Here is a 12,106-nt window from a genome sequence, read left to right as displayed (position 1 = left end):
GGTCCCAGCTGCTCTCTAGACCTCAACTACTTTCTTGCTGCTGCTGCTCCATTGCTCCAGGTAAAAGCCCCGACTTTCATCTGTTCTTAGTGTCACCAACCCAGTCCTCAGTACTCATGACAACAGCCACAGTGGAGCTGGCATGGCGGTGCATACCTGTAATCCCAGCACCAGGTGGAGGCAGGAGGATTAGGAGTTCAAGGCCATCATTGGCTACACATCAAAGTCAAGGCTAACCAAAGACAGTACATAAACACAGACTGCTGGGAGGAGGCCTTTCTGGCCTGATGTTGCAAAACCCGGGTTGGGTCACAGGAAAGAAGCTTCCTGGACTGACCTGAAAACAAAGCATGACCATACCTCACATCTTGTATTAAGACTGACCTGAAAAGAAAGTGAGACCATACCTCCACATCTTGTATAAAGATCAACCTGAAAACAAAGGGAGACCATACCTCACATCTTGTATTAAGACTGACCTGAAAACAAAGGGAGACCATACTTCACATCTTGTATAAAGATTGACCTGAAAACAAAGCTTTTGCTTCGGTAGCTGGAAGGTGGGCATAGAATGCTTTATAAAGTTTCTACCATCCATGGTCTTGGTTGTGCATGGCTCAGGGTTCCACCAATCACAAGCCTCACGTCTGCACCACTCATCAGCTTTCTGATTATTAGTTGCTGGAGAGGGACATCCCCTCCAACCCTCCAACCCTAACTGAGAATAGCTCACCAGAGTCACGTAGAGCTCACAGAGGCTCGTCACAGCAGAGCCCATTCCTAGCTCTTTCTTGCAAGCTGTCTGGAGAGGTTGTGACTAAAGCAGAGCCTCCTGAGGCAGGATTTCCTTAAGTTTCTGTGAACTGTTCAAAGCAGCTGGGCTGCCATGGTGGTGGTCTAGCTGCTGCTGAGAGGCTAATTGATTGACAGGGGAAGGGTGGACCGGCTATCTAACACATGGCCAGGATACTTGCTCAACAGCTTCACTTACTCAGAGGAAACATATTAAAGGATGCTTACCGTAAGATCCATCCTGGAATGAGCTTGCTCAGTGGCGATTCACAGTACCTAACCTCTAGCCAAACACCCTTAGGAGAGCTGGGTCCCTCTGATCGGCCTCAAAGCTGATATTCCAAGGACAGTTCTCCTAGGGCAAGCTCAGGACCACAGGAGCTGCTGAACCGCCAGAGGTAATTATAAAATGTGGCCAGACGACTTCACTGAAGAAAACATACTTCATTAGCTCCAGACACCTGTTTGTCTCAGAGTGCTGAGTGTCATAAAAGCCAGAAGGAAACCTTTTCAATGGACAGTCAATACAATAAGCCCTTGGTTGATAGACCTCCACAACGGACAGAGACATAGGGATGCTACTTGGGCCCTAAACCACTGCTTAGGGAAATTCTGCCCCAATCTAAACCGTATTACACCATGATAAGATGATGACCAGTTCAAATAAGGAGGATGGTATCTAGACATAAACACCAAGAAGCCAGGTACGGCGGGGTGTGGTGGTGCACGCCTGGGAACCCAGCAGTGAGGAGGCTGAGGCAGGAAAACTGCTGTGAGTTCCAGGACAGCCTGAGCCACACAGGGAGACACTGTCTCCAAGTTAAATATGTAAACAATAACAAATAAAATACACTGGGAATGAAGACATAATGAGGTCATCCCAAAATGATTTTACAGCCGGGCAGTGAAGGTGTACACCTTTAACCCCAGCACTCAGGAGGCAGAGGCAGACGGATCTCTGTGAGTTTGAGGCCAGCCTGGGCTACCAAGTGAGTTCCAGGACAGCCAGGGCTACACAGAGAAATCCTGTCTCAAAAAGCCAAAATAACAACAACAACAATAATAATAATAATAATAATAATAATAATAATTTTATTTAAAATAAATGTCTAAAAAGACATAAAATTACAATTATTATATCAAGAAAGTTGTTTTTGTTTTTTTTTTTAATATTCAAAGGAGGTAGAAGGAACAGTTGAGCCTAAGAATTGAGGTTAGCCTGGAACAAACAGAAAGATCTTGTCAAAGAAAGCAAGGAGGGAGGAAGGAGGAGCAGAGGAGAGACACTGAGGAAAGATGAGGCGGTGGGGCGGTGCAGCGCCTTGGGGGGCTCTTCAGAAAGTTAAATTCTGAGGGCTGGCGAGTCGGCTCAGCAGGTAAAGGCGCTTGTCCCCAAGCCTGACAACCCAGTTCAGTCCCCACACTCCACACGGTGGAAGGAGAAAACTGACTCCTTTGCCTTCTTGGGTGTGCTCACAGAGAGAAAGACACAAAATAAATAATGTAAAAAAAAAGTCTAGTTAAATACTGTTAAAACTGTTAACTATTGTACTTAAAAACAGCCAAGGAATTGCTGTTATATGCACATACCAAGAGAATTTGAGGGGGAAAAATAGATAAAATAAATGTGGCGGGCTGGAGAGATGGCTTAGTGGTTAAGAGCACCGACTGCTCTTCCAGAGGTCCTGAGTTCAATTCCCAGCAACCACATGGTGGCTCACAACCACTTGTAATGAGATCTGGTGCCCTCTTCTGGCTTGCAGGGACACATGCAGGCAGAACACTGTATACATAATAAATAAATAAATTTAAAATAAATAAATAAATAAATAAATAAATAAATAAATAAATAAATAAATAAATGTGGCAATTTCTGGATTCATGAATATGGTATATCTAGTTACACCTTCTAGGATTCCTTTTGTCATGGATTTATGGTTTTCAACACTCAGATCTGCAAATATTGTTAAATTTATACCTAAGCACTTCACTTCTAGGTGGTCAGAAGGCTACACTGGAAACCTAACCCTGGGTCTCTCAAATGCGAGATGAGCACCCCAGCACTGAGCGCATCTCCCCAGCTCTATAAACAGTATTTTTTACTTCACATTTTTCTAATTATTCGTTGCTAATTTAGGGAAACACAATTAATTATTGTACATTTATCTTGTATTCTGGACTTCTCCGTATCATGGTGTTTGTTCCCTTATTTGTAAAACAAAGATTGTGGGTATACGTACTGCAATATAGCAAAGAAACTCAACTAACGAAAGTTGTTAAAATGTCAGAGCTCCCTAAACTGATCTATAGAGTCAGCACAATTACAATAAAAATTCCAGTTTTTAACAGAAGTCAACAAGCTGATTCTAAAATGTTTGCAGACAAGTGGATGAACCAAAATGATTATGAAAAGGAACAAAATGGAAGAACCCCGATGTGGACAGGCTCCCACACTTAACTTTAAATCGGGGACAGTCAACAGGCACACAAAGTTCAATGGTGCAGGACAGTTAGACATTCAACCACAGGGAAAAAAATAAACCTTGACCATATCTCACATGTTGTATAAGAATTAACTCAAAGTGAGCAAATCTAAATAAAACACCTCAAACAGTAAAAGCTTTTAGAAGAAAACTTGGGGGAATCTTTGTGAACTTAACTAGACAAAGATTTCTTAGGAAACCGAAAAGAATCCACAAGAAAAACGTGACAAATGACATTTCACCAAAATTAGGAACGCCTGCTCTTTGGAAAACACTGAGAGTAAACCACAAGATTCGAGAAGACATTTGAAAACCACATGTTTAGTATCTATTTGAAGATCTTAAGACCCAATGATAGGAAAACAAACATCCTAGTTAACAATGCAAAGATCTGGAAACTTCACCAATGACACACAGAAATACATGGGAAACCCCTCAGCAAATGCAAATTCAAACTGTGAGCTACCAGCGCCTCTGAAGACGGCTAGCTCAAAACACCAACAGCTCACAAGAAGACAGAGTCTCACTAGGCAGCTCAGGTTGGCCTGGAAATTACTATGTAGAACAGGCTGGCCTCAAACTTCCAAGTGTGGACAGTAAAGTTGTATACCACCACGCCTGGCAAGGAGAAATTTTGGGCATCACAGGTTGAAATAACAACATGTTACTGCCATTTCAGGATTCTGCATGACAGTTTCTTACAAAGTTAAACATATACTTACCATACAGTCCATTAATCCTAACCCTAGGCATTTAGCTAGACATATGATACATTCACATAAAACTCTGTGGGTATATGCCAGTGTTAAAGGTGCTTGGCATTAAGCCTGATGATCCTAGGTTCCCAGGACCCACAAGGTGGAAGGAGAGAGGCAATTCCGGACTTCTACATTTGCCATGGTATGCATGTACACATGCATACATACACACACAAAATAAAATAACAAGTGCAATAATTTTTAACCTGTGGGTAAACCTTTACTTGTAATTGCCTGTAACTGGAAATAACTCAAAGGTCCTTGATCTGGAGGATGGGGCATCCACATGACAGAGCAGCAGTCAGGGATGGAAAGGAACAGCTAAAGCAGAACAGAAATGCAGGACACTGTATGAAGGGCATCACTTTAGGGAGGGCAGGGCAGTTGAGACAGGGTCTCACATGGTCCTGGATGGCCTCAAACTTTTCATGCACTTTAGTGCAGCCTAGAACTTGCTGCAATCCTCCTGCCTCTGCCTCCCTAGTGCTGAGATTGCCAGCATGTACTACTACCATGCTGGATGAAAGAAAGTTTTTTAAAATGTACATACTTGGTGTGTGTGTGTGTGTGTGTGTGTGTGTGTGTGTGTGTGTGTGTGTGTACACCTGTGCATGAAAGTACATGTTTGTGTGAACAAATGGAGGTCAGAGGCCAACACCGGTGTCTTCTGCTGTCACTATCCACCTTAACTTGCAGAACTGTTTCTGTGCCTACAGCTCAGATTTGTAGACTGGTTGGCCAGTGCAGTCCAGGGATCCATCAGTCTCCTCCATCCACTCACTCCTAGCTAGGGTTACAGACCTATGAGCAGACCTGCCATTTTTACCTGGGTGCTGGGATCTGAACTCAGGTCCTCATGGTCGCACAGCAGGCACTTTACCACCTGAGGCACTCTCCAGCCCCAGAAATCATATTTTAAAAGCCGGGCGGTGGCGCACACCTTTAATCCCAGCACTCGGGAGGCAGAGGCAGGTGGATCTCTGAGTTCAAAGCCAGCCTGGTCTACAGAGCGAGATCCAGGATAGCCAGGACTACACAGAGAGACCCTGTCTCAGAAAACCAAACAAAAGACAACGAGCTGCATGCTCGGTCAGCTCCGTTCCACTGACATGGCATGCTGGAAGAAGCAGAACTAAAGGGGACGGAAGAAGTTCAGTGGTTGTCAGGAGCTGAAGGCCGGGGGAAACTGTCCACAGGAAACTGCGGAAGAGAATTTGGAATTGGTTTCAGTTCGGGCTGTCTGGTTTTGTTGTTGTTTGTTTTTTAAGCAGCCTGGCTGTCATGGAACTCACTTTGTAGACCAGGCTGGCTTTGAACTCACAGAGATCTGACGGCTAGACTTTGTTTTTGTTTGTCTACCTGTCTGTTTATTGAGACAGATCTTCCAGAGAACCTGCATCTGATTCCCAGCACCCACCTGGTGGCTCACAACCACCTGTAATCCAGCTCCAGAGTGTCTGACACCTTCTTTAGGATCCCACAGGCATCTATATACTCAGGACACACAAATAAAAACAAATCTTAAAAAAAAAATTAAAGGATGCTAGAGAGATAGCTCAGAGGTTAAGAGCACTAATTGTTCTTCCAGAGGACCTGAGTTCAATTCTCAGCACCCACATGGCAGCTCATAACTGTCTGAAACTCCAGTTTCTGGGGATCCAACACCTTCACACAAACATACGTGCAGGCAAAACACCAATGCACATGAAATAAAAATAAATTATTTTTTAAAAATTAAAAACCACAGTCCTGGGTCAGCAAGACGGCTCAGTGAATAGGGTACTTGCAGTCAACCCTGACCTGGGGTTGATCCCTGAAAGCCCTCTTACCTCCACATGCTCTGTGGCACACTCCCACCCCAAACAAGTAAATAAATGTCATTTTAAAAATCAAGCCAAAGCCCCAAAATAGATAGACAGACAGACAGACAGCTCTATAGATTTGGAAGATAGCTCAGCTAGTAAACCCTTGCTGCGCAAGCATGAGGACCTGAATTCATCCCCACTAAAAAGCTGGCACAGTGTCACAAGAACCCATAATCCCAGCTGGCTGGCACGAGGTCTGAATTTTCCCCATAATTCTAATTACTGAGTCTATTCTCTTTCTTATTAGTTATTTGTGCAACATGAACTGGGTGCCAGCACCTAAATCACACATTGAGGACAGACATAAGAGCGAGACACCTATATATACTCCCCCCTGAAGAAACTTCCGAAACTAGTTGGGCAAGACCAACACACACAAGTGCAATACGGCGAGCACGTCCCACAGTGTTCTTGCTGGGGAAGTAGCAGAAAGCTGCTGTCTGTCACAACAGTGTAACCAGTCCTATTTTGTTGTTTTTGGTTTTAAGGGTTTTGTTGTTGGTTTTGGTGACAGAGTCTCACTCTGTAGCCCAGGCTGGCCTGGAACTTGCAGAGATCTGCCTGCCTCTGCCTCCCAAGTGCTGGAATTAAAGCCATATGCCACCATGCTTGCTTGGCACAGACTCATGTTTTATTCAGCTTTCAGCTGTGAAACTCCCATAGTTCCTAGGAAGCGCTAAATGTCTGTAGAGTAAGTCGCCAAGTCAACCCATATCCTTTCTTATGCCTACAGCTGTGGGCTATCCAATGACGCTCAACTCTGAAGGGCCCAGGAGGGCACTGGGGCTGGCATTGCACATGTGCAAGGTTCCGGAAGAGTGGAGCAGAGTATAGGGAGGCAAGGGTTCAAAAGTACGTTATTCACATCCAAAATGACATCGTTCATTCAGCAAATGTGGGCCTCCCCTAACCAAAATAAACAAAAACAAGCAAGACCATTTTTTATTTATCATGAAAACCGCTGTGCTGGCTTGTCTCTGTCAACCTGACACAAGCTGCTGCCATCAGAGAGGAGGGGTCTCAACTAAGAAACCGCCTCTGGAGGTGGGGCTGCCGGCAAGCCTCTAGGGCATTTTCTTAATTACTGATTGAAGTGGGCTGGTGGCCCTGGGCTCTGTAAGAAAGGAGTAAGCAGCACCCCTCCATGGCCTCTGCATCAGCTCCTGCCTCCGAGATCCTGCTTGTCCTGACTTCCTTCAATGATGATGTGACAGTTGTAAGCCAAATAAACCCTTTGCTCCCCAAGTTGATTTTGGTCATGGTGTTTGATCACAGCACTGGCAACCCTGAGACAGTGATTATGGGATGCTAATTCAGATCAAGAGGACCAGGCTACGAAGGTGTATGAAGGTGTCACTTTAACTAGTTTTTTTTTGTTTGTTTGTTTGTTTGTTTTGTTTTTCGAGACAGGGTTTCTCTGTGTAGCTTTGCGCCTTTCCTGGGACTCACTTGGTAGCCCAGGCTGGCCTCGAACTCACAGAGATCCGCCTGGCTCTGCCTCCCAAGTGCTGGGATTAAAGGCGTGCGCCACCACCGCCCGGCTTAACTAGTTTTTAAAAAGCAGCTTTAGTTACAGATGTAGCTCAGAGGGCAGAGGTTCTAGGGTTCAATCCCCAGCACTGCTTAAAATGAGACAGCGGCAGCACACTCCAGGGGTGAAGCCAGAGATCAGTACTTAGCTCGTCCTCAGCCAGCCCCAGACTCACCTGGGCTACATCAGACTGATCTCAGGACAGCAAACAAGAAAAAAGCATCTTTATTTCACTCTTAATTTTTGGAAGAAAAAAGTCAAAGTAGAAACCCCACCAAAAATTAGGAGGCAGCATTAAAATAGGATCCAAGATGTATTTTCCTAAAGCACATGCCTAGCTCAATTGTCACAGAAATAGAAGCCTGTTCACACATTCACATTTTTTTGGTAAAATTGGTTTATTTTTGTACACCGCAGTTTCACTTTGTTTCAAAAGAAATTTTGACCATATTGCACACTGTTTTTTTTTTAATCTTGACGCTTACTTCTAAAAGAGGCAAGGCAAGGGTTATGTTGACAGCTACAGAATCCAGGGTCTTGGCAAAAAGACGCACAACCTGACTTCTCGGATGGGCATGGTGGTGCAAGCCTGCAATCCCAGCATTTTACAGACTGAGGCGGGAGGATTACCATGAATTCAAAGCTAGCTTGCTCTGGGTAGCAAGTACCAGGCTAGCCAGGGCTACAAAGTGAGACTTTGTCTCAAATAAACAAAAAATAAGCTGCACAGGGTGACTCACACCTATAATATCAGCATTTGTGAAGCTGAGGCAGGAGGATTAAGATAAATTCAAAGCTAGTCCAGGCTACATAGTGCCTTCTGGGCCAGCAGCCTGGACTATAGAGACTCCGTCTTATGGGGGGCATTTTATAATATGTGTTTTCTTTTTCTTTTTTTCCTTTTTTTATTTTTCAAGACAGGGTTTCTCTGTGTAGTTTTTGGTGCCTGTCCTGGATCTTGCTCTGCAGACCAGGCTGGCCTTGAACTCACAGAGATACACCTGGCTCTGCCTCCTGAGTGCTGGGATCAAAGGTGTGTGCCACCACCACCAGGCTGTATTTTGTTTTTCAATTGTAGTATTCAAATATAACACCTGGAAGGAGTGAGACATGACATTCCACCCCACATCTCTAGCCCTTGAAAAGGGAGTATTAAGAGGAAACTATATATATATAATTATATATATATAGTAAAGAAGTTATTTTTTTTTACTTAAGTTGCAAGGAAATGGACAACAGGTTTTAAAAAGAAATTAATTAACAATGATTTCAGCAAGTCATTTAACTGCTCCAAGCCTCATTTTCTTTCCCATGGGCAAAAATGAGGATGTTGACATTAGCAAATCCCTATGGATCCTCCCAGCCTTAAACAGTGATTTTCCTCAGAAAACAGTTCAAGTAACCTTTACAGCATGGGTGTTAGTGTGAGCATAAAAAAAAAAAGTCCATTTTAGGTTTTGTTTTTATAACAATTTCTTCTGATATATTAGATCAGGAAACGTTGTACACGGCTAGATTCCACCAAAAGAGTGTACCCCATATACCACTCAAAAGAATAAAAGGAGAGCAGTTGCTTCGCTCAACAATTACACTGCATTTGATGGGGGGGGGGGGGGGGGGCAAGAGCAAGCTATCTTAGGAGAGGCTCACCGAAAAAGGAAACTGTAAATTTCCACCTCTCCTACAGGGAAAAGGCACTTTCATTTTCCCTTACTCTAAAAGCAGGCAGCGAAAGCCACAGCGACCAACCCTCACGCGTTTTCATTATAAAGACGTGTCAAAATATTGTAGAGGCAGTATTTTTCTACCTAGGTCACCCATCTTATTTGACAACGCCTTTTTAAATAACCACAACCCGCCCTCACGTCGACGCTCACCATCCAATATAAAAATAAATAAAAAAATGAAATTTAAAATGTCTGCTGTGCCTTTCATGCAAACCCATAAACAATCATATCTTCCCCGCAGCGACGCCCGGGGCCGAGTCCCGCAAGCAGCCAGACTGCAGACTGCGGCGCTGGCGGGGCCACTCCTCCCGCGACACTCAAGCGCTCCCCTTCTCCCTCGGGATTTCGAAGGGTCCGGACCCCGCTAAGACCCCGCCCTTGAAGTCCAGCCCCGGGAAGGGGAGGCGGGGAGGTCGCCGCGACCCCAGCCCAGCGAGAGCAGCGCGCCAGGCAAAGCCGCGTCCCCTCCCCAGCTGGCAGGGTAGCCCAGGCGGCGCGCGCCCAGCCGCTCCCAGGTGGGTCTCTGCAGCCGGGGACAGCGCCCTGATCCCGGGAGAGGGAGGGAGGGAGGAGGACGCAGGCCAGGCTTCGTTCGTCACGATTCACGAGGGAGGGTGGGAAACAGGGAGGGATTGGAGACCGGGGAGGGGGGGGGGAGCGGAATCAGGAGCTCTGGAAATGCAGAAGGAAATGCAAGGAAGGGAGACGGGTGGAGAGGAATGAGAGTGGAGAAGAGTTGGGGTGCAGCAGGGTGATGCTGCAGAGGAGGCTAATGGGCTGGAGGGGATAAAGGCGCCGATGGGGGAGGGAGAGACGTGGTCTGGGGTGAAGAGGGAGAGAGAGGAGACGGGATGGGATGAAGGAGAGATGGCGTGATGGAGATAAAGAGGAAAACGGGATGTTTATGAAGGCGAGGTGCGAAGGGGAGGAGGGATGGGATGAAAAGGCGATGGAGGAATAGAGACTGAGGAGGCGTCTAGGGTGAGGAGGATCGAGGTGAAGAGGGGATCGGGGAGAAGCGTGAGTCAGGGAAGCCTGCTAGCCGCGGGAAGCCCGAGGGGCTTCTCTCCCGGGAGGGCGGCGCCTGGATAACGGGTCCCACCGGCCAGAGGCCAGGAACTACCGGGCAGCACCCCGATGCCACTTACTCTCTCCGACCACCGCCTTAAGGCCGATGGGGGCCATGGCGTTGTGCGAGTCTCCGGGCTCCGACGCTCCTCCCGCGACACCGTCACCTCCCCCGGGCCGCGCGCCCCGCTGTCTGCAGCCCGTCGCCCCGCAGCCGCACTCGGGACCGACTGACGCGCGGACTCGGCGCGGGGGCGCGACTCGGGCCAGAGCGAGGCTGCCTAGCGGCCGGCGCGCGCGGGAGGGGCGGGGAGGCAGGGGCGGGGCCTCGCGCCAGCCGTCATCGTCACCCGCCCGCTTCCGCCAATCGTAGCGCGGCCCGGGCGTGAAGCCCCGCCCTCCGGGATGCGGATGGGCTCCGGGGCGTCCTCCCCCTCGCTCCCGGGCTCAGGGTCCTAAAGTCCCCTCCATCAGCTCTGCACTGGCAGCCCAGGCCATGCGAAAAACAGGCTGTGATGCTCTTTCTGCTTTCTGGGAGCCTTCCATTTCCCCCTGCCAACAGAAAGAACTCCGAGGGCAGATTCTTATTAGCTGTACCCATTCCCGGCCACAACATACACTCACAGTACATCAAAACTATCCCTGTGTCTGTTTACCCATCATCAGCTCTGTGCCACACACCTTTCAGGCATCATTTTTCTAAATTCGCGCAATAATGGAGCATAATGGAAATAATAATAGTGGAAATCTTCGTTTTCAGGTGCAAAAACAAACACCTGAGGCGCTTGCTACTGTGCCATTATCTATCATTCACTAATAAATATTGTTTTCCCATTACGATGTGTAAGCTGATATTCTGTACATTGAGCCTGCACTTTTGCCCAAGACACAGTACAAATCCAGTAGTTTCCAAGATCCAAATCTAATTAGAAAATGCTATTGAGTCAACTATGGACTCAGCATCTCCTTCCTGGAGTCTACATTACTCAAATGGTCACATACAGGTTTTCACTGTGCTGTATTTGTTAATGAAGAAGATTGCTTTGTTAATGTTTTTGTCAAGACAGTTTCTCTGTGTAGCCCTGGCTGTCCTGGAACTTGCTTTGTAGACCAGGCTAGCCTTGAACTCACAGAGATCCGCCTGCCTCTGCCTCTGCCTCCCAAGTGCTGGGATTAAAGGTGTGTGCCACCACCCAGCGAGGATTGCTTTTGAAATATGGAAAAAGCGTGGGAGAGGTATCTTAGTGTAGAACACTAGCTTGTCATGTGCAAGGACTCAGGTTTGATCCCGGACAGTGCAATGAGCATCAAAGAGAAACTAACAAGTCCAGCTAACTTAAAAATCACAAAAGATGGGCTGGAGAGACGGCTCAGCGGTTAAGAGCACTGGCTGCTCTTCCAGAGGCCCTGAGTTCAATTCCCAGCACCCACATGGTGGTCACAACTGTCTTTGACTGTAGTCTTATGGGATCCAATGCCTTTTTCTGGTGTGCATACATGCATACAAAACACCCATATACATAAAATACATACATAAATAAATCTACAAAAAATTTTAAAAAGAAAAATCACAAAGGAGCCTCGTGTGGTGGCACACACTTTTAATCTCAGCACTTGGGAGACAGAGACAGGAGGATCCCTGAATTCAAGGCCAGCCTGGTCTACAGAACAAGTTCCAGGACAGCCAGGGCTACATAGAGAGATCCTGTCTTGAAAAACCAAAATAATAACAATAATAATATAATAATAATGATGATGATGATAACAATAATAAATATCACAAAGCCGGGCATAGTGGCACATGCCTTAAATTCCAGCACTCGGAAGGCAGAGGCAGGCAGATCTCTGTGAGTTCCAGGACATCCTGGTCTACAGAGTGAGT

The 12,106-nt window shown here is 46.6% G+C and overlaps 1 protein-coding gene across 2 annotated transcripts in view; it reads right to left on the bottom strand.

Moving 5' to 3' along the window:
- Nucleotides 1–10,518, bottom strand: part of Stxbp1 (syntaxin binding protein 1) — a 61,955-nt gene extending 51,437 nt beyond the window's left edge. Inside the window, exon 1 of one of the 2 annotated variants that reach the window (XM_052723101.1) lies at nucleotides 10,305–10,518. In XM_052723101.1, the coding sequence (XP_052579061.1) occupies nucleotides 10,305–10,341 (37 nt within the window). In that variant the 5' untranslated portion in view covers nucleotides 10,342–10,518. The remainder of the gene's footprint in view (nucleotides 1–10,304) is intronic. The other variant, XM_052723102.1, reaches the window with a different exon arrangement.
- Between the last annotated feature and the right edge of the window lie 1,588 nt (nucleotides 10,519–12,106).

Source organism: Peromyscus californicus, unplaced genomic scaffold, assembly GCF_007827085.1.
Source record: "Peromyscus californicus insignis strain IS unplaced genomic scaffold, ASM782708v3 Scaffold_7__1_contigs__length_154581171, whole genome shotgun sequence".
Classification (NCBI taxonomy): domain Eukaryota; kingdom Metazoa; phylum Chordata; class Mammalia; order Rodentia; family Cricetidae; genus Peromyscus; species Peromyscus californicus.
The sequence above is the reverse complement of the archived record's forward strand: the minus strand, read 5'-3'. Positions and strand labels throughout refer to the sequence as shown.